The following is a 27310-nucleotide window of genomic DNA, read 5'->3' as shown; positions in this document are numbered from 1 at the left end:
AAACATGCAGGGAATGAAGGAAGTTTACATGTAAATCAAATTAGTCGTGTCCCATTATCTGGGGTCTCCAGAAAATGGGGTGTGTGTGTGTGTGTGTGTGTACACGCGTGCACGCACGCGTGCATACACTTATATCTAAATATGATATTCTTTTTCTTTTTTTTTTTTGAGACGGAGTCTCACTCTGTCGCCCAGGCTGGAGTGCAGTGGCACAATCTCGGCTCACCGCAACCTCCGCCTCCCGGGTTCAAACGCTTCTTCTGCCTCAGCCTCCCAAGTAGCTGGGATTACAGGCGAATGCCACCACGCCCAGCTAATTTTTGTGCTTTTAGTAGAGATGGGGTTTCACCATGTTGGCCAGGCTGGTCTCAAACTCCTGACCTCAAGTGATCCGCCCACCTTGGCCTCCCAAAGTGCTAGGATTACAGGCCTGAGCCACCACGCCTGGCTGATATTCTTTCCAAATACTGTAGACCATGGGTGTTCAATCTTTTGGCTTCCCTGGGCCACATTGGAAGAAGAATTGTCTTGGGCCACACACAAAATACACAAATACTAATGAAAGCTGATGAGCTAAAAATAAATACATACATACATACATACATACATACATACATACATACATAAATCTCATAATGTTTTAAGAAAGTTTACAAATTTGTGTTGGGCCACATTCAAAACCATCCCAGGCTGCACGCAGCCCACAGTCTGTGGGTTCGACAAGCCTGCTATAGACTGTTACAAGGATTCTCATTTTGGCACCAATGTAATGGCCAAAAGATTGGAAACAATATAAAATTAATCGATGGGAACTGGTAAAACGATACACCCACATGATGGGAAAGAATGCAGGTATTCACAAAGAAAGAGGACACAGTCACTTTGGAAAATAGTTTGCAGTATTTAAAAGCTGAACATAGGCTGCAGTTTCTCCAGTACTCTTAGAGCAAACCCCTAAGTCCCTCGCGCAGTGTATATCAGGATTTCCAAAGCTAGGCACTACTGACACTTGGGGGCCAGATTACTTTTTGTTGTGGGGGCTGTCCTGAGCGTCACAGGATGTTTCTAAGCCTCCACCCACAGGATGCCAGTAGCACTCCCCTCTGCAAGTCAGGGCAACCAAAAATGTCTCCAGGCATTGCCAAAATGTCACTACATGCAACAACATCCATAAATCTCATAAACTAGTGCTTAGCCAAAGAAGCTAGACACACACGCGCAAAGAGTACATATTTATACATCTATTGTGGTTGAGGGAGGGGAGGGACGGGCACGGAGGTTCTAGAATAAAGGTAGCATTCTGGTTTTGGATTGCAATACTGATTACTCAAGTGTTTTTCACACTGTAAAAGTTCACCCTGCTATGCAATTTTCTATAATTATGATTCAATAAAATGGTTTTTAAAATGAGGCATATTGAGATGGCTAGATATGGAAAGATCTCCAATACGTATAAGTGGTGGGGGAAAAAAAAAAAAAAAGCAAGTTGATCACATACTGTAATTTTTTTGTGTTTGTAAGGGATGTATCAGAGCAACCAGGAAGCACACACCGCTTGCTGATGTGAGTACATGTTGTCAATCACTGCAGTGTGCCCCAGCCCTCATGAATAAATGCATAAGTTGTCCAGACCCTACGACTCAGCCCATCTGGTCACCAGGGATATGTCCTAGAGAACCTCCTGCCCGTTGCCCAAGGGCATATGTGCGGGAAGGCTCCTTGCAGTGTTGCTGGAATATCAGCTGAGGCTCAGAGAGGTTAAGTTACTTGCTAAATATCACACAGCTTATGAATAGGAAAGCTAGCAGCTGAGCCCAGGTTTATTTAAACCCAGAGCTTGAGCTCCTAACCACCATACTGTATGACTGCTACCTCTGCTCCATGCCGTACACTGGCTGGGTGGGGTGGTATAGACAGGAACAGCTTGGCCAGCGGGCTCGAATGGCATCCAAAGATCATTCCATCCATACTTTACTGAACTAATGAAAAGTTTGTGGCTATGGCATGGGCCTCCTCCTCAACTCTTGGGGCACAATGGAGCACCCCAAGCCCTTTCTTCTACCATCCCTTACTCTTGTCAACCCTTGGGTCCTTCTCCTGCCCCCCACCCAAGGTCTCACTTCACCACAGTCAGAGTTCACATCTGGATGGGGAAAGGGAGCTTTCCATCTTCAGGGCAGAAAGGGGGAGGAGTGACCCTTTTCAGTGACCTCCAAAACCAAACTACGCAGACTGAATTAGTTTAGGCTCCCCAAGAAGCGGACCCTGAAACAGGGATTGGGGTGTGAGTAGCTTATTTGCGCAGTGATTCCAGGAAACACCGGGAGGGAGGGGACAGTGAGAGACAGAGATGGGAATGGGAAGGCAGCCAAGAAAGGGTATGTCCCCAGGCATATTCCTATGGGAGGATGGAGGGGGGGGTAGCAACTGAGGTTCAGCTCTGCTCGGGCCAGGGCAAAGCATGCATCCCAGAGCTGTCCCACGGGAAAGGCGAGGGAGTTGGGCGATTATCCACCAGTACCATCTGTGGTTGGTTGAGTGCTGCTCCCTGGGGCTCACACACTCCAGCAATGTCTGTCTTGTCCTACATGTGGGTGGAATGTCCTGTCACAAACAGATAAGATCTCCCGGGCCTGAGCTGCAGGTGTTCACAGGAGGCCACCTTCAGAGTGAGGACGTGAGAGCAGCATGGATCCACAGGCTGCAGGGGAGGCACCTCTGCCATCATCATTGTCTGTCTCTTTGCCAGCCTTGAATTATATCACAGGTTGCTCTCCTTTGATTGCAGCCTTGGAAACATGAGGACGCAAAGGAAAAGAAACCCACCCTCCCATATACTGTGGGTTAACCTGGAATCCCCCCAAACTCCACGGTGGGCCCGGCAGCCCCCTCCCTCAGCCCCAGCACAGTGGGAGACTAACGGTGGCAGCAAGCTCAGGCTTGATGTACCCAAAGCCCTTACAGGAGGAAGCCAAGGGTGCCTCTTGCCTTTGGGAAGGGAGAAGCTGTGAGTTGACTGAAGTGATCAAAGGCACCTCCATCCTTTACAGATGCAACGAGCTGCTAACACTTTCCGAGAGGGATTAAATAAATGAACATCGGAAACTCTGTCCCTGGGCGGAAAAGAAAAGTCACCCGCAGGCATGAACACACTCTAGAAACTCTTGCTAGCATCTGAGCTGTTCCCCGCTTTCTCTCCTTCTGATTTTGGATCAACCATCAAAAAAGGCAAACTCCTTTCCATGCTGGTAATGATGGTGATAATGATAATAATAACAACAATGATAGCAGTGACCCTCACTCCTGAGACTTGTAAATATCGCTTTACATCTAGCAACTCATCTCATCTTCCCAAAAAGTCTAACAAGGAGGCCGAGCGCAGTGGTCCATGCCTGTAATCCCAGCAGTTTGGGAGGCCCAGGCAGGCAGATCACTTGAGGTCAGGAGTTCGAGACCAGCCTAGCCAACGTGGTGAAACCCTGTTTCTACTAAAAATACAAAAATTAGCCAGGTGTGGTTGTGCGTGCCTGTAATCCCAGCTACTCGGGAGGCTGAGGCAGGAGAACCATTTAAGCCCGGGAGGTGGAGGTTGCAGTGAGCCGAGATTGTGCCACTGCACTCCAGCCTGGGTGACAGAGTGACACTCTGTCTCAAATAAAGAAAAAAAATGCCTCACAAGGAGAATCTAAAATGAGCCCTATCTTATCAGTGAGGAAAGTGAGGCTCAGAGAAGGTGAGTCAGGGGTCACAAACTCAAATGCCTACAGGGGCAGCAGACAAGATAATCCAGCGAGTTGGGTGGCTATCACATATGGACTGTGATTCATGAGGACTATGTGAACTGGAGATGGAGCAGGCAGCCCCTCCTGAGCCCCAGCCTTGCCACTGCCACATGGGAACATGGGCACAGTGTAACCGATCTTATTTTTCAAGTGAAGACAGAAAATTGGATTTGAATGTGACATTGGCCCAGTTTTGTAAGCAGCTGAAATCAGTGAGAATTAGTTCCCTCTCCTTATAACAAAATAACAGGGCTAAGATAAAAGTTTCTTTCACACATCAAAAAGAAGTTGGAGGCTGGGCGCGGTGGCTCACACCTGTAATCCCAGCACTTTGGGAGGCTGAGGCAGGTGGATCATTTGAGGTCAGGAGTTCGAGATCAGCTTGGCCAACATGGTAAAACTCTGTCTCCACTAAAAATACAAAAATTAGCTGGGCATGGTGGTGGGCACCTGCAATCCCAGCTACTCAAGAGGCTGAGGCAGGAGAATTGCTTGAACCCAGGAGGTGGAGGTTGCAGTGAACTGAGATCGCACCTCTGCACTCCAGCCTGGGAAACAGAGCAAGACTCTATCTCAAAATAAATAAATAATAAGAAGTTGGAGTCTGGGCACTATGGCTCACACCTGTAATCCCAGCCCTTTGGGAGGCCAAAGATGGGAGATCATTTGAGGCTAGTTGTTCAAGACCAGCCTGGACAACATAGTGAGACACTATCTCTACGAAAAAATTTAAAAATTAGCTGGGTATGGTGGTGTGTGCCTGTAGTCCCAGCTACTTTGGAGGCTGAGGTAGGAGGACTGCTTGAGCACAGGAGTTTGAGACTGCGGCAAGCTACGATGGTGCTGCATTTTAACTTAATCACCTCTTTAAAACCCTTACTTCAAAATATGATTACATTCTAAGGTTCCGGGGCTTAGGACTTCAATATATGAATGGCAGGGAGGAGACACAATTAAGCCCATAACACTGTCCATCTCCCCAATTCACCCAAAACCTCCTTAAGAGTAGAATTTATGTCTGGTCCGAGAAACTACTGTGTTTTTTATAGCTGAGCACATGTACCATTCATGGACCATGTGACATACATGTTTTAGGTTAGTAGGTATTAGAAATTATTGTATTAGAAAAATATGTATAACTAGCACAATAAACCAATAATTTCACAGATAGTGTTTGGAATAAGGCTAGAGAGAAAAAAACAAAAAACAAAAAAACAAGCAACTATCTTAGTTCATGTGAGCTGCTATAACAAGATGCCCTAAACTGGGTGGCTTATAAACACAGAATACTTCTCAGCCAGGCACGGTGGCTCACATCTGTAATCCCAGCACTTTGGGAGGCCGAGGTGGGTGGATCACCTGAGGTCAGGAGTTCGAGACCAGCCTGACCAACATGGTAAAACCCCATCTCTACTAAAAATACAAAAATTAGCCGGGCATGATGGCACACATCTGTAATCCCAGCTACTCGGTCAGCTGAGGCAGGAGAATGGGCTTGAACCCGGGAGATGGAGGTTGCAGTGAGCCAAGATCATGCCATTGCACTCCAACCTGGGCAACAGAGCAAGACTCCATAAAACAAACAAACAAACAAACAAAACCCAGAAATGTATTCCTCACAGTTCTGAAGGCCAGGAGGGCCGAGATCAATGTGCGGGTAGATTTGGTGTGTGCGGAGGGCCCACTTCCTGGTTCACAGATGGTGCCTTATCGCCGTGTCCTAACATGGCAGAAGGGGCGAGGGAGCTCTCTGGTGCCTCTTACAGAAGGGCACTAATCCCATTCCTGAGAACTTCTCCCCCATGACCTACTCACCTTTCAAGAGCCCCTCGTATCCTCACATTGGCGATTAGGTTTCAGCACATGCATTTATGAGGGACACATAAGTCCATGGCAGCAGTGTTAAGAAGAAGTAAACAGTCTGGGCGCAGTGACTTACGCCTGTAATCCCAGCATATTAGGAGGCCAAGGCGGGTGGATCACCTGAGGTCAGGAGTTTGAGACCAGCCTGGCCAACATGACAAAACCCCATCTCTACTAAAAATACAAAACTTAGCCGGGCGTGGCGGTGGGTGCCTGTAATCCCAGCTACTTGGGAGGCTGGAGCAGGAGAATTGCTTGAACCTGGGAGGCGGAGGTTGTGGTGAGCCGAGATCGCACCATTGCACTCCAGCCTGGGCAACAAAGTGAGACTCCGTCTCAAAAAATAAAAATCAACATAAAAAAAGAAGAAGAAGGAGTAAACAAATTGTCTCGCAGGAGATACTGTGAGGTGGCAGAGATACTCCCCAAGGGCTGGAGCTGGGGGAACCCAGCACTAAGAACCAGCTCTGAAGTCACATGACCCTGAACTCCCTTCCTGGGGCTCCTGCTCATTGGCTATATGACCTTGGTCAAGTCACTCAACCTTTCAGAACCTCATTTTCTCAACTATATGCTGAGGATTCTAAATACTCCAACCTCCTATGGCTGTTCCAAGCATCACATCAGCCTTGTAAGGAAGATCACTGGGACGTCAGTCCTGGCTCTGCTGTTTCCTGGCTCTGTGACCTTGGGGAAATTACTTTACCTCTCTGAGCCTGCTTCTTCTGTAAGAAGAGCATTAGGGTACCAAACTCCTAGGATGTTCACAAGGATTCAGTGACTTAATTTCAGCTTTTGAGTGGTGTCTGGCGGTAATGAACGTTCAATCGACATCATTATTATTAGTCACCCAAGGGTGGCTCTGATACACGCTGAACTAGTCCCTTCCAGTGGCCTTGATCATGGGCACTACCCAGCTCCAGGCTAAAGCTGATGTCAGATTGCCACATTGGAAGTCCACATCCTGCCATTGTCCCCAACACCCACTGTCTCAAGGCAGGGAGATGAGGTCATGGGAATTGATGTTTTGTCCTGAAGGGATAGGCAAGGGTGGATGGGCAGCCCCTCTCTCCCACTCCTGATTGCTAAATGGGGAAGCTTTGGCCTCAGTTTCCAGGTCTGTCCAAAGATTTTTACTTCTTTCCTAGACATTTCTGTATACCTGAACTTTTTACAGTCAGCATATATCACTTCTATAATAAGCAAACAAGAAAGTTATTTTCACTTTTGTAAAACCAATTCAGGCCTGGCTCACACCCTCCTAGATTCCCAGAGTCACCTTCTGACCTATCTGGGTCACTTGTTCTTTGGTCTGACACTCTCTAAACACAGAGCTGCTGTGTTCCAATAAAACTTTATTTATACAAAGAGGCTGCAGGCAGGATTTGGTCCATGGTCCATAGTTTGCCCTGACCTAGGATGCTGTGTGGAACACAGTAAGTGCTATACGAGTGTTAGCTATGAGTGAATGTGTGTGAGCTCACAAGCATGTATGTCTATGCGTACATGTGTGCACATGTGTATCTACATGGGAAGCATGTCTCTGAATGTGTATTGTGTCTGTGTGTGGGATCTGTTTAGCCCTTCTATAAAAAACAAAACAACAAGCTCATACCAGCCAACATTTCAACGCAGCTACCCCAGACTTCCTGCTTCTATTCTGGTGAGAAAGGGAAGCTTCGGGCGCCAACATCCAGTGGCCTAATGGAAAGGGAAGCTTCGGGAAAAGCCAAGAGAAGAAAGAGCTGGTGTGTCTCTGTCATTTTCATCTGGGTTAAGATTGGAGGGAAGCCATCATTGGTGGTTGTGCTACTGTAGGGCCGGCAGCCCACGCCTTCCCATCTGCTGAAAGGATGAAGTCAGTCCTCTGGGGGAAAAGGGGGTGGAGAGGGGACACTGTAAAAATGAAAAGGGAAGCTTTTGAGGAGCTTTGAAGGAGGGGTTGGGGCGGAGGGAGAATGATTCCCCGCTCCTGTGGTGGGTGGCTTTTCCAGGCAGCTTGTAAACATCTGCTTGCTTGTTTCATTTTGATCTCCCGCCGAGGGACTTCTGAGGGGCTACTTCCTGTATGACTAACTTCCTTGGCTGGCTTTGCAAGGGCCAAGGAAATGCAGTGAGCGTTAATTTTGGAGTCAGCGGATGAGAGTTCAAATCCCTGTTTGCACTTCTTTACTAAATGCCCTGGGGGCATATGCTGTCATCCCTCTGAGCCTCAGTTTCCACCTCTGTAAATTGGGGCCCCTGTTATAATAGTATCACCTCCTAGGACTATGGCAGTGATCAGAGGAGAACCGTGTGTGTCCAGCATTTGTCACACAGCTTCACTCAGTAAGTGCTCCCGAAGGTGACACCCTGAAACAGACCCCCACGGGTTAGTGCACTGGGCTTCAAGATTTCAGGGAAGCCTTCCCTAATTCCCCCAGCTGCACTAGGTCCCTTTGACTTATAGTGTCATAAAAACTGGTTTCTTTCCTTCAAAGCATTTACCTCTGTTAGTTTTGTTTTTTGTTTGTTTGTTTTTGAGACAGGGTCTCACCACTCTGTCACTCAGGCTGGAGTGCACCATCACGGCTCACTGCAGCCTCAACCTCCCGGGCTCGGGCAATTCTCCCACCTCAGCCTCCCAAGTAGTTGCGACTACAGGTGTGTGCCACCATGCCTGGCTAATTTTTGTATTCCTTGTAGAGACGGGGTTTTGACATGTTGTCCAGGCTGGTCTTGAACTCTTGGGCTCAAGTGATACACCTGCCTTGGCCTCCAAAGAACTAGGATTACAGGCATGAGCCACTGTTCCTGGCCCTCTGTTAGTTATTTAGTGCTCACTGGCACGCTTATTTGCAAGCGACTGTCTCTTCCAGCAGACTGTAAACTGCAGGCCAGTAAGATGGTGTTTGCTCTGCTAACCACTCTATTATCCCCTGTGCCAGCACAGGGCCTGGCACATATTGGCACTCAGTCATTGTTGAGTAGGCTCCCAATGGGGTCTTCCAAAATGGTAGGTGATGCCTTCAGCATCCTGGTGTTACCTCGGCAAATCCATACGGGTCTGCCACCACCTCAGTTCCTGCATCCTCAAAAGAAAGAATTCAACTGAGGGGTATAAGGCAGAAGGAGAGACGGAGGCGAGTTTCAGAGCAGGAGTGAAAGTTTCTTAAAAAACTTTAGAGCAGGAGTGAGAGGAAGGAAAGTACGCTTGGAGGAGGGCCAAGCGCATGAAACTGTAAGACAGAGATCATGGCAATAGTCCTAGGAGGTGATACGTGACCTCTCAAGTGCTCCATTTGACCTTTGACTGTGGGTTTTTATATGTTGGCCTACTTCCAGGGTCTTGCATCCCTTCTCCCCTGATTCTTCCCTTGGAGTGGGCTATCCGTATGTGCAGCGGCCTGCTAACACTTGTGGGGGTGGGGGTGGGGTGGTGCAGTGTGCTTACTGGAGTTACGTGAGGTGTTCTTCCCTTACCAGCCTCATGTCTCTAGAAGGTCATATACCAGTTAAACTCCGCCATTTTGCCTCTTAAAGCTCATCTTTGAGCCCATTCATCCAACTCCTAAGATCTTATTTGGAAGCTGCTGATCACCACTTTGATCACCAGTTTCACGTTTTTTTCTTTTCTTTTCTTTTTTGTTTTTTGTGTTTTGTTTTGTTTTGTTTTGAGATTTGCTCTTGTTGCCCAGGCTGGAGTGCAGTGGTGCAATCTCGGCTCACTGCAACCTCCGCCTCCTGGGTTCAACCGATTCTCCTGCCTCAGTCTCCCCAGTAGCTGGGATTACAGGCACCTGCCACCATGCCCGGCTAATTTTTTTGTATTTTTAGTAGAGATGGGGTTTCACTACGTTGGCCAGGCTAGTCTCGAACTCCTGACCTCAGGTAATCCACCCACCTCTTTAATACATGGCTTTTATTGCCTCTGTAGGATCATGCACACATCCCTTCTGCTCCTTGCCCACTGGTGAACCAGTCACTTGGCCCTGCCTAACTGCAGGGGACTGGGAGATAGAGGGTTACTCATGGATATTTAGCATATGGAAGGGAAAAGCTTAGACTCTGGCTGGTCCCATGAGGCTGGTTTAGTGAGAGGAAGCCCAAATGCACTTTTAAGCCTTGCAAAGTGAAGATCCATACTAATTAGACTGCTTTTGAAAACCAGCTATTTATCAGAGAAAAAAGAATCCTTTGCTTAAAACAAGTCCTTTGCTTAAAATATGGAGCAGGGTTTCTAGCCCGCAGTTTTGTGCCATGCAATATCCTGAAGGCTTCTCTTCTTCAAATGCCACAACCATTTGTGTCCAAGGTTGAAATATGTCTTAATGGTTTCATGTTGATAAGGATCAACAGTTGCCCATCAGAGGCACAGCTGCTAATTTGAGGAGACTAATGATTGAATAAACCATGAAGATAAAAATCATTTGAGAGATTTGGTCCTTAAAAGCTTTTAGCCTGAGTCTGGAATGCAGTGGGACTCCTAGGGGTCTTTTTTCCCTGGCTTCATTAGAAGGTGTCTTGATGGACTTTTATTTTTTTTAAGTGCCAGCTCAGAGCCACTACACCTAAAGATAAGTGGGGGAGAGAGATTGAGATAATGTGAGCAAAACCATTGAATATTCATGAAAAGAGCCAGCATTTTGTGAAGACAGGCTGTATCAGACATATGTTATCTGCAGGCTATAAGATTAAAAGAAGTGGGGCAGCCAGGCATGGTGGCTCACACCTGTAATCCTAGCACTTTGGGAGGCCGAGGTGGAGTATCCCTTGAGGCCAGGAATTTGAGAACAGTATGGGCAACAGAGTAAGACCTCTGTCTTAAAAAAAAAAAAAAAAAAAGCCAGGCGTTGTGGCACGCACCTGGAGTCCCAATTACTCAGGAGCCTGAGGCAGGAGGATTGCTTGAGCCCAGGAGTTCAGGTTGCAGTGAGCTATGACTGCCCCACTGCACTCCAGCCTGGGCGACAGAGCAAGACTCTGTCTGTAAAAGAAAGAAAGAACAAGGGCACTGTCCCTCTGAATTTTGAGGCGTTTCATTACTGAGAAGTTTCAGGATGACTCTGATGCCTCCTTTTTTGTTTGTTTAACTGTTTCCTTCTCCTTGGGGTTGAGGAAAAGGGGAACTGCCAAATGGATGCAGTCCCATGCCCACGTAGCAATTATATTTTGCCTTGCGTCTCTCAGCTAAAGAGCTCTCTCCTAGGATTTGGTCCCCCAGCACCACCACCACCACCATCATCCTTAACCTTTCTGTCTCAGCCATGTGGCAAACCTCATGCAAACCAGCTGGTGCTTCCACAACATCTGGTGGAGAGATTGCAGGTACTCCACTGAGCACTGCAGGTTCCAGAAGGGCCATCTGACCTAGGTCACTGGTTCACAACCCCAGCTGCACTCTAAAATTGTCCAGGGAGATGTAAACAGCTCCCATACCTTGGCTGCATCCTCCTAAGCTCTGGTCTCTCTGGTCTTGGGTGGGATCCCCAGCATGAGTATTTTTACAAAGCCCATCACCCACTGTTATGAAGCCAGGATTGAGAACCACTAGCCTAGGCTGGGCGCGGTGGCTCACGCCTGTAATCCCAGCACTTTGGGAGGCTGAGACGGGCGGATCACGAGGTCAGGAGATCGAGACCATCCTGGCTAACACGGTGAAACCCCGTCTCTACTAAAAATACAAAAAAAATTAGTCAGGCATGGTGGCAGGCGCCTGTAGTCCCAGCTACTCCGGAGGCTGAGGCAGGAGAATGGTGTGAACTCGGGAGGCGGAGCTTGCAGTGGGCCGAGATCGTGCTACTGCACTCCAGCCTGGGTGACAGAGCGAGACTCCGTCTCAAAAAAAAACAAAAAAAAAAAAGAGAACCACTAGCCTAAGCTTTCTGCCCAGGAACTCAAGCAATGAAAATCAGACTGGGGAGAAAGATGACACACGTTAGAAGTAAGAATGAGATAAGCACGTGGTTGATGCTCTCACTGGATCTTCTCCCTTCTGGGGACGCACCTACAACAAAAAGTCACAACCGCAGACTCATTCACAGTCTTGTGGGGAAGGGAGTTTGGTGGCAGGGAGACAACTGGCAGAGTGCCTAAGAGTGATTCCTTCTTAAGAAATGGACTCACCTTCTTGTGGTTCCAAAAATGCTGGTGCACTCCTAAGAGAACACAGCCGACATTCAGATAACACTGCTCAGTTTCACCATTTTACTTTTTGATTCTTCCAAGGAACCTATAAGAGGAGAGATTAGCTCCTTCATTTTGCAAACGAAGGGACTGAAGTCCAGATGGGTTAATTGATTTGCCCAGAAGAATACACCCAGTGACAGGTGAAGCTGAGACGTCAATCCTAACATTTCTGGGGTATTTACTAAATCCTAAAACTTACACAAGTATTAACTGAATAATTACAGAATGGTAAATTCTCTAATTACTTCTCACTTCTTTGACAGAGTCTTCAGCTATGTGTTTGTGGTATTTCTCTGGCAGACTTTTTTTTTTTTTTTTTTTTTTGATGGAGTCTCACTCTGTCACCCAGGCTAGAGTGCAGTGGTGCAGTCTCAGCTCACTGCAGCCTCCACCTCCTGGGTTCAAGTAATTCTCCTGTCTCAGCCTCCTGAGTATCTGGGATTACAGGTGCACACCACCACACCTGGCTAATTTTTGTATTTTGAGCAGAGATGAGGTTTTGCCAGGTTGGTCAGGCTGGTCTCAAAGTCCTGATCTTAGGTGATCCACCCACCTCAGCCCCTCAAAGTGCTGGGATTACAGGTGTGCGCCGCCATGCCCGGCCTCTTACAGACTCTTATTTATCCACTATACTCACTCTTTCTTCATCTACTGCTCAGAGCTGCTGTATGCCATGTGCCAGGCTCTCTTTCCCACTTCCCTTGCAGCTAAGAATGGTCATGTGACATTATTCTGGCCAATAAGATGTCAGAGGAAGTCTACTGAGTAATCTAGCAGTCCTCAACTTTTTGGCATCAGGGACCAGTTTCATGGAAGACAATTTTTTCATGGGCTGGGTGTGGGGGGAGGATGGTTTTTGGATGATTCAAGTACATTTATTGTGCACTTTATTTTTCTTATTATTACATTGTAATATATAATGAAATAATTATACATTTTTGTCATAATGTAGAATCATGGGAGCCCTGAGCTTGTTTTCTTGCAACTAGATGGTCTCATCTGGAGACGAAGGGAGATAGTGGCCAATTATCAGGCATTAGAGTCTCATAAGTAGCATGCAACCTAGATTCCTCACATGGGCAGTTCATAACAGGGTTCACCCTCCTATGAGAAGCTAATGCTAATGATGATCTGACAGGAGGCAGAGTTCAGGTGGTAATGCAAGAGATGGAGAGCAGCTGTAAATACCGATGACGTTTCACTCACTTGCCTGATGCTCACCTCCTGCTGGGCAGCCCAGTTCCTAACAGGCCATGGACTGGTACTAGCCCATGACCCAGGGATTGGAGACCCTTGCCCTAATCCATTCTCTTTCTTCCCTTCTTCGAAGAAAATCAAAGGAGGTGGGATCTTGACATGACAAGCATGAGGATACAAAGCAAAAATACCTTGAATAGCAGAGCAAAAATATCCCTGGGTCCTGATTCATCCTGACCTGCTGCCTGCCCACCTCCAGGCTTCTGGCCGCATGAGAAAAGCCACTATATCTGTTTGGATCACTCTAGGTTAGGTTTTTATAAGCTGTGGCCAAATGGATACCTAATGGATACAATTTCCTATATGCTCTTCCTTGTTGTTCTTTTTCTTCACAATTAAACACAACATCTAAGCTAAGCTGCACCAGTGAGCACAGGACTGAGGCTGCAGCCTCAGCACGCTGGGCACGCAGAGTCCTTGTCTCGCCTCTATCATCTTTGAGACCTGTGGCATCTTGTAACCGAATCAATGCTTTCATTTTCCCAGTTTCCATTTGTTTTTACAAGATAAGGCAACTGTGGGAACATATGCAAACAGCTGTGTAAACACTTTGCACAGGGATGGCGACAGCGCTAACAATTAAACCATTTCTTGGTGGACCAGGCACCCCACTGTGCTTCAGCAATGAGGGAAGCCCGGATTCATCACGTGGAAGGTGGTTTGGGGTGTCAGTCAAGTACCTGTATAAAATTCTGTTTGAAAATCAGATATACAGAAGTTAAGGACTGCCTGGACCAGGAGTGGTGGCTCATACCCACACCCATAGTCCCAGCACTTTGGGAGGCTGAGGTAGGAGGACTGCGTGAGGTCAGGAATTCAAGACCAGCCTGAATAACAGAGCAAAATCCTGTCTTGACCAAAAAAAAATACAAATTGAAAAACCTAGCAATGCATGGTGGTGCATGCCTGTAGTCCTAGCTACTTGGGAAGCTGAGGTGGAAGGATCTTTTGAGCCCATGAGTTTGAGTCAGCAGTGAGCTATAAAGGGCCACTGTACTCCAGCCTGGACAACAGGGCAAGACCCCATCTTTAAACAAGCAAACAAACAGAAAAATGAACTGCTTCTATTTACTACAGTGGCAGCCTTTTTATGCCAGATTTTCCTAGGCATCCATGTCAGTTAGTTATTGCTGAACAATAAACCACCTCTAACTTGGTGAATTAAAACACAAAGTATCTGTCTATTATTGCTCAGAGTCTATGGGCCAGCTGGGTGGTTCTGCTGATCTGAGCCAGGCCCTGCTGATCTTGGCTGGTTCACTTGAGTGTTTCCATCAGTCAGTGGTCAGGTCTATTGGGGCAGTGGGGATGAGGTGAGGAGGTTGCTCTAGGATGTCCTCATTCCCGTATCTCCCAGTTGGCTGGCTGGCGGCTCTGGAGACGAGGTTGAAGGAGCCATGTGATCGCTCATCCCCCAGCAGGTAAGCTGTTCACATGGCAGCAGCAGCCTTCCAAGAGAACAATAGGAAATAGACAAGACCTCTTGAGGCCCAGATCACGAACTAGCACTATGTCCCTCCGCCACATTCTGTTGATTAAAGAAACTCACAGCCTGCCACAGTGGCTCACACCTGTAATCCCAGCACTTTTCGAGGTCAAGGTGGATGGATCACCTGAGGTCAGGAGTTCGAGACCAGCCTGGCCAACATGGTGAAACCCTGTCTCTACTAAAAATACAAAAATTAGCCAGGTGTTATGGTAGGCGCCTGTAATCCCACCTACTCAGGAGGCCGAGGCAGGAGAATCGGTTGAACCTGGAAGAGGTTGCAGTGAGCCGAGATAGCGCCACTGCACTCCAGACTGGGCAACAGAGCAAGACTCCATCTCCAAAAAATAAATAAATAAACTCACAAAGCCCTTCCAGATGTAAGGGGTAGGCAAAAAGGCACCCCTTCTTGATGGAAAAGATTGCAAAATCATTTTGCAAAGGGCATAGGTGTAAGAAAACCGGAGAACACGGACTATTGTTGTAACCAGTCTACCATAGTATCCTGAATAAAACTTTTCATAGTGGAAAATGCCACGGACATCAAGGAAGGAGATGAACAAAAACTGGGTAGCAGAGAGATGATCAGGGAGGATTACAGGGAAACAGATCCTGCAGAGGAGAAAGAATGAGCTTCAGCAAAGTGAGCAGAGGAAGAGGTGGGAGACACAGACTATGTGAAAATGCCACTCTAGTTTTAATTTATTTGTAGAGACGGGGGTCTCGCTATGTGGTGCAGGCTGGCCTCGAACTCCTGCAATCAAATGACCCTCCTACCTCAGCCTCCCAAAGTGCTGGGATTGTTAGAATGGCATTTTCAGGCCATTCTAATAATTGCTTCTACACTGACTCGTACTGGGTGCTCAATCTGTGCCAAGCACTTTTTGTGCAAAGATCTCACTTAATCCTCAATCACTCCTATGGGCGAGGTTCCGTTATTAATCCCATTTTACAGATGAGGGAATCAAGATTCAAAGAGGATTAGGTAACTTGTAGAGACACATAGATAAGAAGTGCGGAATACAAGATTTGAAGACAAGCCTTTTTTGTTTTTTTTTTTTTTGTTTTTGAGATAGAGTCTCACTCGGTTGCCCAGGCTAGAGTGCAGTGGTGTGATCCCAGCTGCCTGCAACCTCTGCCTCCTGGGTTCAAGTGATCCTCCTGCTTCAGCCTCCCGAGTAGCTGGGACTACAGGTATGCATCACCACACCTGTGTTTTTGTTTGTTTGTTTTTGTATTTTTGGTAGAGAGGGAGTTTCACCATGTTGCCCAGGCTAGTCTCGAACTCCTGACCTCAAGTGATCTGCCTGCTTTGGCCTCCCAAAGTGCTAGGATTACAGGCATGAGCCACTGTGCCCTGCTAAGAAGTCTTTGCATTAATGTATGCTACTGTCTGTCTCTAACTTGTCTCTGTCCCTACTTCTAGCCCCGTGCCCAGGTCTGGACCATTGCAGCATCCAATTCCTTATAGTCTTGCTTCAGGGCTTGGCTAACTTTTCAACAAAGGGCCACAAAGTAAATATTTTCAGTTTTGTGAGCCATCTGGCCTCTGTCACAGTTACTCAACTCTGCCCAGGTATCGTGAAAGCAGCCATAAACAGTATGTTAATGAATGGACATAGCTGTGTACCAATGACACTATTTACAAAAATAAATACTCAGGTGGTAGTTTGCCAACCCCTGTATAATTCACTCTCCACACCTTAGCCAGAGTGAGCCAAATTCAAATGTGACCTTGCCACTCCTTGTCTAAAGTGAGTCAACAGTGCCCTTTGATCAGTTCAAACTCTCCGTGTGGTCTGCCGCTGTGTATGCTTGTGTGTGTGTGTGTGTGTGCCTGTGGACTTTGTACCAATGGCATCACCATTCCCTGGCAGCTTGTTAAACAGGCTGAATCTCAGGCCCTGGCCAGTTATGGTGGCTCACATCTGTAATCCTAGTGCTTTGGGAGGCCAAGGCAGGAGGATGGCTTGAGGCCAGGAGTGTGAGACCAGCCTGGACAAGAGAACAAGACTCCATCTCTACAAAAAAATTTTTAAGTTAGCTGTGCATGGTGGTGCATGCCTGTAGTCTCAGCTAGTCAGGAGGCTGAAGCAGGAGGATCACTTGAGCCTGGGAGATTGAGGCTGCAGGGAGCTCTGATCCTGCCATTGCACTCCAGCCTGGGCAACAGAACAAGGCCCTGTCTCAGAAAAAGAGATAAAAAAGAAGGCAAGATCTGCTGAGTCAGAACTTGGGGGTTCTGTTGTTGTTGTTGTTGTTGTTGTGTTTGCTTTTTTGAGACAGAGTGCCACTCTGTTGCCCAGGCTGGAGTGCAGTGGCACAATCTTAGCTCAATGCAACTTCCGCCTCCCAAGCTCAAGCAATTCTCGGGGTTCAGCCTCTAAAGTAGCCGGGACTACAGGCATGCACCACCATCCCTGGCTAATTTTTGTATTTTTAGTAAAGATGGGGTTTTGCCATGTTGGCCAGCCTGGTCTCAAACTCCTGACCTCAAGTGATCCCCCCGCCACGGCCTCCCAAAGTGCTGGGATTACAGGTGTGAGCTACTGCGCGCAGCTAGAACTTGCATTGTAACAAGGCTCCCAGGTGATCTGCGCACTCCAGCCTGAGCAGCTCTGGCTTCAAACTCCCTCCCACCTCATCCCTTCCACTGACTCCTCCTTCCCTCCTCTCCACCCACCCCTACTTTCCAGTCAAACTGGAATGCTCTTTCATCTCTGCGTTCAATACATTCTTCTCCAGTCCAACTCCCTTCACTGGGCTAATTCCCACCTATCTTTGGATCTCAACTTAGATGTCACTTCTTCTAAGGAGCTCTCCTGAAAACCCTAAAGTGCACGAGGTACCCTTGTTTGGTTTTCAAAAACTTTCTCCTACCCAGCACCCACCCCGCTGTACAGTAATGGGTTCTCTCATTGCCTTTCTGCCTCTCTCTGTGAACTCCTAAGAGAGAAGCCATGTCTGTCTTGGCCCCCTTTGTGTGTGTGTCCTCGATGCCCTGGGACAGTATTATTCACACCCCACCAACTTTCCCCTGGGCAAGTGTCCTACACAACTACTCTTTTTTTTTTTTTTTTTTTTTGTGAGACGGAGTCTCACTCTGTCACCAGGCTGGAGTGCAATGGCGCAGTCTCGGCTCACTGCAACCTCTGCCTGCTGGGTTCAAGTGATTCTCCTGCCTCAGCCTCCCGAGCAGCTGGGACTACAGGTGCGCGCCACCACGCCCGGCTAATTTTTGTATTTTTAGTAGAGATGGGGTTTCATCATGGCTGCAGGTTTCCCTGGGTTTCCACCTGGCTCGGAGGCTCTGAACGGCCCTTAGTCTCCAAGATTCTATCTCCTGCTAAGCCTGGTGGTTTTTCTGTATTAGCGAATGTTTACCATTTTGCAAGGGCCTGAGGGCCTAAGAGATTTCTGGACAAAATTCTTGAGCCACAGGCCAAGACGTGAATGGTGTTTGGGTATGTGTGAGGGAGCAGGGGTGGGAGAGTGAGGCAGAGAGGAGAGGTGGGGACAGAAGGTTCTAGGCCAGGAGGAAGACGTGAAAGTTCAGGATTCCAGGGAGCACACCTGTAGCGCTGTGAACTAGCATTTGTTTCACACCTGTATACAGAGCTAATTCTACACAAAAATCATCCCCAGCCTTAATGCATGGGGAAAGTTTCCCATACACCCAGAGGCTCAAAGCAGTTGAGGCTTGTGCAAAGAACCACAAGCCAGCACAGGCACAGGCTGCCCTCCGGGAAGACGAAAGCCCTCCCCAGATCTGACATTCAGTCCAGAGGTTTCTACAAGTTCCTTTATTAATAAAGCAAAATAGAAAAGAACAAGGTCCCCAAATGACCCATATGATTCAAAGTGCAAATTTACTCCAACCTGCAAGAGAAAACGAATGGCAGGTCTTGACTGCAGGGGCCATGGAAATTTGGGGTGATTAAATTGCCTTTGAATCACACAATTGTAGCAGCTGAACCATATCTGATTAACTCTTCGGTCTCTGTTATTGGAACAAAACCAGTGCTACGCCTGCAGCCGCCAGACTGCAACCAGAAACACAGTTTGGGGTCAGAAGACATTAAAAATCACAATAAAATAGGAGGAATGTTTTAAGTCAAGCAACTGAATCAAGGCACCTTTTTTTAAAAAAGCAAAAAGTTGTTAAAAAATATTCCAGAATAGTAGATACTTCAAAAACCAGATTACAGTATATATCATTTTGCTGGACATTTTAGTCTATTTTCTGCATACATAGTCACACATTCTTTACCCTCTCCCAACTTATACGTGCTTTATCCCCTCCAGTCATGCGTTATGTAGGTATAAAAAAAATAAAGATGTATCTAAACAAGTGATTTAAAAAAAAAAAAAACTAACGAAGGCCACAATGATAACACTGAACTTGTTTCCTCTTGAGGCACACTGGAAATGTTACTGAGGTTCATTTTCCCCGCCACTGACTCGTCTTCCTCCATGCAGACAGGGATGAGAAGTCAAAGTCTTCATCAAGGTCAAAAGCCACATGTTACAGAAAAAGTGACTTACTCCATAGAGGTTACATGAGATGCTCTGGAAGCACTTAGGTTAATTCCTTCACAGTGTTTACTAGGACGTCAATTTTGGTGGAGCTGCTGAGTCAGGAAATGATAGAGGCCGGTGGGGTGCCTCACGCCTATAATCCCAGCACTTTGGGAGGCCGAGGCAGGTAGATCACCTGAGGTTAGGAGTTCGAAACCAGCCTGACCAACGTGATAAAACCCCATCTCTACCAAAAAAAAAAAAAAAAAAAAAAAAAGCCAGGCCTGGTGGCAGGTGCCTATAATCCCAGCTACTCAGGAGGCTGAGGCCCAAGAATCACTTGAACCTGGGAGGCGGAGGTTGCGGTGAGCTAAAATCATCCCACTGCACCCCAGCCTGGACAACAAGAGCAAAACTCTGTCCCGAAAAAAAGAAAGAAAATGATAGAAACATTCAGGGGTGAAGTCTGATCAGAACCATGCTTTTAGGCCAGGTGTGGTGGCTCACGCCTATAATCCCAACACTCTGAGAGGCCGAGGTGGGAGGATGGCTTGAGTCCAGTAGTTCAAGACCAGCCTGGGCAACATAGGGAGACCCTGACTCTACAAATAATTTAAAAATTCGCTGGGTGTAGTGGCACATACGTGTGGGCCCAGCTAGTTGGGAGGCTGAGACAGGAGGATCACTTGAGCCCAGGAGGTCAAGGCTGCAATGAGCTGCAATCTTGCCACTGCACTCCAGCCTGGGCAACAGAGTGAGACCCTGTCTCAAAAAACAAAAACCAAAACCTGTGTTGTTGGTACTGGAAATGGTACAAGCCGAAGAAGCTTGCACCCCAAATCCAGCAAGCAATCACCACTGTAAAGGCATGAGCGAGGATACCACTAACTCCCCAAAATTAATTTAAATGTAAGAATAAAATACAAAGAAACAAGTTATTCTGCAATCCTTCCTCATTACTCATCTGCAAACTCTGACAGAACCAAGAAGTTTACCCCAAATCACCAGGAAAGAAATGTCAGAAACTGGCCCTAAGTGGCTTGACGTAGGATCTGACTCAAAAAGAGCAGCTTGGAGATCAAGTGTCCTCCTGGAAACTGTGAGTTAAGTGTTATCTGTGGCTATGTTAATTTTTTTTTTTTTATTTGTTTCTACAATAAAGCTTAGCTCTGAGAGATTAAGATGATTTGAAATATCACACCCCCAAGTATATATAACACTACCATATCCAAAACAAAACCTATGACCATATACATACTTGGGGTGTTAACTGTGTAAGGCAGTGGTCGCAAACTGGTGGCCCCCAGGCTTAAACACATGTTTGGCCCACGTGGTATTTTGGACTTTTTTTTTTTAATTACTTGTTTAAAAATCATCAAGTTTCACTTTTCAAAAAAAAAAACCTGATTTCCAGCTTGTTGCCCCATTTTTTTCTGCATGGCTGAGCAACGGTCCCCTCTTTAAAGGCGAGCGCAGGTTCCCCCCCACCTCCCACCCCGTTTCTACAGGCTGCTGAGTTTGCGACCCCTGGCTGGAAATAGCACTAAAAACGTGTTTCCTAACCCAAACCTCTCTCACACCCTCACGCAATTTTCACTTTTCCCCTTCCCTCTCTTGCTTCACTTCCATCTGAAGTCCTCCTTCCCCAGTTCTTTGGATTTCTCTTGCTTCATTCGAATTCTGCCTTCCTTCGGCTTCAGTTTCATTTTGCAAAACACATCTCCGCTCAGCCCACGATCATTCCAGGAAGGCTCCCAAGACTGGTCAGTGGGAGTTACCGAAGGGTGTCTCGCCACAAAATGAATGAGTCATCTTCCCCAAAAACATTTTCCTCCGGCACTGGCTGGACAACTAATTTTTTTTTTTTTTTCCGCTGTTGTTACTGTGGAGCCTTCTTGCATGAGAATATTTGCATATATGAATCTCTAGTACCAAGCATACACCAAAAATGTGTACATTTCAGATGAATGACATAATGGAGCCCTAATAAAATATAGAATTGAGCTTAATTTAACTGTCTTGGGCAACCATCATGCCTGGCTAATATGCCATATTATTTCCGTTGTACACAGTACATGTTTTGGTTTACTAAACATTGATCAAAATTGATCGAAATCTCTAAGTTTTGGTTACCATGTACAGAGAACAATTGCTCAGCATGGCATTTAAATAAAACAGTAATATTGTAAAAACTCACAAATACAATGCACAATTTATTTTAAAAAAATAAAATTTAAAAACCTTGAGGATGGATGAGGCTTTGGGTAATTAACCTGAAAAAAAAAAAAAACTAACAAAAGAACTACAAGAACTAAGTATGTTACCAGATTTATACTTTAAAATACTATTAAAAGAGGAACTCACTGACACAGCTAGAAATATTTCTAAAATTCAGCTTTTAAAGCTTTTTTTTTTTTGAGGCGGAGTATTGCTTTGTCGCCCAGGCTGGAGTGCAGTGGCATGATCTCGGCTCACTGCAAGCTCTGCCTCCTGGGTTCAAGCGATTCTCCTGCCTCAGCCTCCCAAGTAGCTGGGATTACAGGCACCCGCCATCACGCCCGGATAGTTTTTGTATTTTTTAGTAGAGATGGGGTTTTGCCATGTTGGCCAGGCTGGTCTTGAACTCCTGACCTCAGGTGATCCGCCCACCTAAGCCTCCCAAAGTGCTGGGATTACAGGGGTGAGCCACCGTGCCCAGCCTTAAAGCTTTATAATCCTTCCAACCCTTGGTCCTACTGTAGCAGACAATGAGTACAGAGGAAGCTGTGGTTGAGTATGGAAATATATATATATATGCATATATATAAAAAATATGTATATATATATAAGATCTACTATTGGCATCTATTTTTTAAACTATTTTTAAAAAATACTGTGCAGTTTCTATCTTTGCATAAAGTTAGCAGACTGACTTTTTTGCACAATGCAGTACCTTATGACCTAACATTGATCTCACAAAGCTAGGAATGACCTTTGCAGGGAACTGGCCTCAAGACAACCTCAAAGAGACGCACAATGTTTGCAGCTACTTCTCTTTCAGCCCAAGGTTGCAAAGAATATAAGAAGCCAATGCAGCTTTGAGGAGAAGGATTCCCCGTAAATCACCTACTCAACATGATTTCCCACAGCGGGCAAGTGGATCCCCTAAAGAAAGAAGGTTTGTAGAGTTCCCTCCAAAGAGCTCAGAACTTCAACAATGATTCTATTCACATCGCCATTTCTGTCTTCCAAATTTTAGCTGTAAGAGTCTGAGGAGGTACATGTTTTTATTAAGAAAAAAAAAAAAAAAAAACCAATGTGTAACACTTAGACTGGCTGCATTTCCAATCAGGCAAACCCATGATGGGCCATGGTGAACTTAAAACTGTAATTGAGGGCTGTTATAAATTTGGTAGAACAAGGAAGAATTCCAGGACAGGCTCCTCCCAGCTGCAAAATACACCCAACCTGGTGATACTGATACCTAAAGAGAAAAAAGAGACAGACTGCTGTCAAGTGCTGTCTCCCTTGCTCTTTTCCTAATCTGTCTCCTCTGCCCACGACCAAGGAGTAACTGACCTTCAAGCACAGAGCCTAAGATACTGAACTATAAGTGAAATGTTTTGCAAGACCTGTGCTGAATCAACAGGTCTCTTGGACCACGTAAGACTGCCTGAACAAGGAGGAACCATCAATGGTTAGAGATCCAGCACAAACCACATGCTAAACAGCAGGCATTTCCTTTTCATCAGCTCATTAAGCTCAGAAAGAAATCTCTTTGTGAAGGAGTTTGCTAAAAACCTTAAAACAAAAACCGTTTCTGTCTCCAGCCAGCAGCCAGCCTTGGAGAAACACCTTTACAGGCAAAGCCTAAAACACATCTTTCTCCAAAGCCAACATGTTTTATGCCTTCACCAGTGTTGTCTTGAATATGTATTTGGTTGCTGCTTTGGTTCCAGCCATGTCTGGCTGGTAGTAGGTAGTTCCATGAATGGGTGTTGACGGACTGGTACATATCCCAGCTTGTGGCCTGCGGTGATGTTAGGCAAGCATGCTGGCCACTTTTCAAGGCTGTACATTTAATAATAAATATAACTGGCTTCCCTCTCAGACGCAATGCTTGGTGCTAGCAATTACCACAATATGAGTGAATTGATCAATATAAAGTGCTATTTTCTCTGGAAGTTTCTCTAATCAACTCTCGATTGCCTTTCCATCTGTGTGACTTAATTTTTTGACAATCTTGTCAAACACCTGTGATTGCACCATTTTAAAAATACATTAATATTAATGTGAACAGTGGAAATTATGTTCCTCTGAACATTAGCCCCTAAAATAGAACTTCAATTCCAGTTGCAAATAAAGATTCAGATTTTTCTTTTTAAAGACAATCAGGAACCAAGTACCTAGCAAGTAATTGTGTCAAAAACTTTAGTGTTTTTGTTTGTTTGTTTGTTTTTAATTTGGGCAGAGAGATCTGTGTCTAAAAATCGACAAGAAGAAATTTTCCCTGCAGCTAGTTCTTACTTCTACTGGACTTCTGTAAAAGCCACATCCTTCTACAGAATCCGTCCACAGAGAACATTTGAACCAATTATTGGGGCTGCTGTTGCATGTTTTCCCTTAGTTTGCCCAGGACACTGTAGTGGGTGTGAAGATGTCATATTATATTGGACTGTGAAGCGAGGAGGTGATATTTAAGCCACTAAAGCTTGTGGCAGCCACCAAATTTTTCTCTGCCTTCTGCAATCTTGCATTTAACTGGCTTCGCCGCCATTCCCACCCCCACCCAGTGAGAAAGGCTTTAGGAGCATTTGGTCAGGTGGGGGTGCTGTCAGGGTTTACGGTTCACCTTCAAGGAAGCCCTGGGTGCGCTGACTCCGGGGCGGGGGGCACCTGGCAAGGTAGCGGGGACCCCCGTAGGCCCGGAGAAGCTGGGGCAGCCTTTGCCACGTGGACAGCAAACGGGCCGCTGCAAGTTCCCGGGCCTGCCCGTCGAAAGCGGCCAGGAGGTCAACTGGGGCGGCTTCCCGCAGTGCCTTGGGCAGGGGACCCACCTCAGCAGCCGCCCCACCAGGGCCCAGGACACAGTGGAAGAGCGTATGGCGTCGCAGCAGGCAGTCCCTAAGGAACTGCACCAACTCCTCCAAACACTTCCCCAGGTGCTCCTCATCCCAGCCTTGCCCAGGGGCCCCCTTGCGCAGCAGCACTGCCAGCAGCACTGTCTTGAGCACATATGAGGACAGGATGCGTCCCCACTGGGTGGCAGCCGCTGAGTCCAGCCCACGGGCGCCCAGATCTCGCAGAGCCTTAAGCAACTGCAGGCACTTGAGGTAGCAGGCACCTGGAGCTGCCCGTTCCTGCAGCCAACTCAGCAGCTTCTGCTCCTGGCGTGCCGTGTTCACACCCCACAGTGCCTCCGCGCGCAGGCCCTCAGGGAGCTCCAACAGGGGCGCGCTGGGCAGGGGTGGCGGTGGTGGCGCCACAAGGAAGACCCCATCTCCCAGATGGACTGCGGGGATGAGACGCACAGCCATGGAAAGGCGACAGCAGCCGTAGTCAGTGCGGCAGGGCAGGATGTGTAAGGTGGGGGGCTGTTCCAGGCCACCTGGAGTCAAGGTGACCCGACAGCGCCCCTCCAGGCTGTAACGCACAGTGGCCAAGGAGCGCTGCAGATGCGACTGGAACCAGCGCAGCACCAAAGTAGCAGAGAGGTGACGCCGCCCGCGCACATCCACGCAGAAGGCATCAGCAAAGGGTTTGCAGTCCCGAAGCCAGTGGCCCCCCGAGGCCCCCAATGGTGAGGGTGGTGCCTTGAGGGCGCACACGAAGCAGCCGCGGAAGGCTGGGGCCAGCACTGGCTCCTCGCCCAGGCTCCGTGGCTCCAGCGCCACAAGCGGCGGCAGGCGCAGTGGCACCAGCACGTCGAAGCTGTCGGGCCGGCGGATTTTATGCTGCTCGTAGGCGCTGCCCACCTGGATGAAGTCTCCGCGGAAGGCCAAGGCCAGCGCTCCCCCGGGAATGAGACCGGGGGACCCCCGGGCGCGGCCAGCCCGCACCAGCTCGCCCACGATCCGGCTCACGTGCGCCTTGCTGTGGCCCAACACGTGCGGAGACAGACGCACCTCGTGCTCGTAGTAACTCTCCAGCAGGATGCTGAGGCCCGGCTCTCGGAAGTGTCTCGAGGAGAAGGCGGCGTGACTCCCCAGACGGGGAGACCCGGGCAGGAAGCGTTGCCGGACAGCGTGGCGACAGCGCAGGAGGACGTAGCTGAGGAGGAGCAGGACGGCCACCTTGAGCAGCGGGAAGCCGCCGTCCACGCCGTCGGGTGGCTCAGCCCGGGCGCCCCCGCTTCCCCGCAGGACATGGTAGAGGCACACCAGGGCGGTGCACAGACCGGTCACCAGGGGCCAGAAGACGCGTAGATTGAGGGTGTAGTGCACCGACATGCCGGGCGCCCGGGGCGGCGGTGGCCGAGCAGCCCAAGGGGCGAGCCCCGGCGGCGACCCCAGCCCAGCATGCGCACAGCGTCCGGGCAGCCCCGCTGTCCCCGTCTCCTTCTCCGCGGCGGCTTCCCGATCGCAGGCCCGAGGGAAGCCGCCCTCCAGCTCGGCCTCCTCTCCCAGCTCAAGTGTTCCTTCCAGCTGCGGCCCGCCCTGCGCTCTCGGGCCCCGGGCCGCGCCCTGCCCCGGCTGCGCGCTGAGTCCGGCTCAGCGGCCCTCCCCGCCCGGTGCCCCCGCGCGCCGCCGTCGGCCAGCTTCTGGCCCGGCCTGGCTCGCCTCCTACCCTGGGCGGCCCTCCTGGCTCTCCCGCCGCTCCTCTCCGCGCCTGACCCTGTTACTCGGACCCCGGGAGTTTCCTCTTCCGAGGGGGAGGCGAAGCCGCGCCAGCTAGCCGGGAGGAAATGCCGGAGTCTGGAGCCTAGCGTGGAGCTGGCGAGCCGGGTCGGCCCCCTCCCGGGCCTCCGCCTTAAAGCGACGCGGGGCGGCGGGAGGGACTTCAGGACGCGCTTGGAACTGGCCTCCCGCGGCCCACCCCCATCCTCCCTCCCCGAAGGCAGAACTGGGAAGGCCCTGATTCCGGGGCGGTGGCTTCGTCCATGGAGCCTCTGGAGTTGCACTCCCTTGAAGTTATACTGGGACGTTGAAAAGGAGAAGAGGGCGCACAGCCAAACTGTCCAATCCTCCCCGCCCCCACTGCACAAGTCGTGGTGGCGTGGCAGGCCCTGGCACAGGAGTGGCCCTTGCCGTCTGCGTCTGTCCTCTGTTCAAACCAGTATTCACCTAGCACCTACCATGTGCCAGGCCAGAGCCACGGTGCTGGGGAAATCGCAGTTGACAAGTTGGACAAGGTTTCTGTCCTTCGTGAAGCTTACAGCCTTTTAAAAATGGGAATCAAAAAAGGGAAGGGGCCGGGCGCAGTGTCTCACTCCTGTAATCCCAGCACTTTGAGAGGCCGAAGTGGGTGGATCATTTAAGGTCAGGAGTTCAAGACTAGCCTGGCTGACATGGTGAGACCACCCCCCTCCCATCTCTACTAAAAATACAAAAATTAGCCAGGCATAGTGGCGCGCTCCTGTAATCCCAGCTGCTGGGGAGGCTGAGCCAGGAGAATCGCTTGAATACAGGAGGCGGAGGCTGCAGTGAGCCACTGTACTCCAGCGTGGGTGTACTGGCGCCACTGTACTCCAGCATGGGTGACAGAGTGAGACTCCGTCTCAAAAAAAAAAAAAAAAAAAAAAAAGTTGGGGGAAGGATTCCACAGCAAGAAAACGCTCTAAAATAAACAAAAGTGCTGGAGGGAGTGAGAAAGTGGTGGCTGCCCCGCGGAAGCCAGAGGATGACAGGGGTGACATTTGGCCCCAGACTTCAGCGGAACATGCTGGTTCACTCCTGTAATCCCAGCACTTTGGGAAGCCGAGGCAGCAAGAAGATCGCTTGAGTGAGGCCAGGAATTCGAGGCTGCAGTGAGTTATGATCATATCACACGCTCCAGCCTGAGTGACAGAGCAAGACTCTTGTCTCTGTACGAATAAAATAAATAAAATAAAATTAAATTAAAATACAATTATTTTCCCAGTGGAGGACAGGGGCACAAACAGGTTCAGCTCAGGCAGGTTCAGCTGCACCCCCCTTTCCCGCCCTCCCCCACAAGGTTACACAGCCTTTGCAGAGCTGGGCAGAAACCAAGGCACAGAACTCCCAGGAGGGGGCCCAGGGAAGGTCCCTTCCTCATCTGCTGGGAATTTTGGGGGTCC

The 27310-nt window shown here is 48.5% G+C and overlaps 1 protein-coding gene across 1 annotated transcript; it reads right to left on the bottom strand.

The window, feature by feature from the left end:
• Window positions 1-18344: 18344 nt before the first annotated feature.
• Window positions 18345-26000, bottom strand: ITPRIPL2 (ITPRIP like 2). The gene has a single exon (XM_005591354.4). It carries the CDS (start codon window positions 25500-25502, stop codon window positions 23895-23897), a length of 1608 nt encoding a protein of 535 aa, XP_005591411.2. The 5' UTR covers window positions 25503-26000; the 3' UTR covers window positions 18345-23894.
• Window positions 26001-27310: the final 1310 nt, after the last annotated feature.

This window comes from Macaca fascicularis, chromosome 20 (genome assembly GCF_037993035.2).
Source record: "Macaca fascicularis isolate 582-1 chromosome 20, T2T-MFA8v1.1".
In the NCBI taxonomy this organism is placed as follows: Eukaryota; Metazoa; Chordata; class Mammalia; order Primates; family Cercopithecidae; genus Macaca; species Macaca fascicularis.
The sequence above is the reverse complement of the archived record's forward strand: the minus strand, read 5'-3'. Positions and strand labels throughout refer to the sequence as shown.

Coding starts and splice junctions, on each gene's coding strand:
- ITPRIPL2 (XM_005591354.4), bottom strand. CDS start 25,502: ATGTCGGTGCACTACACCCTCAATCTACGCGTCTTCTGGCCCCTGGTG.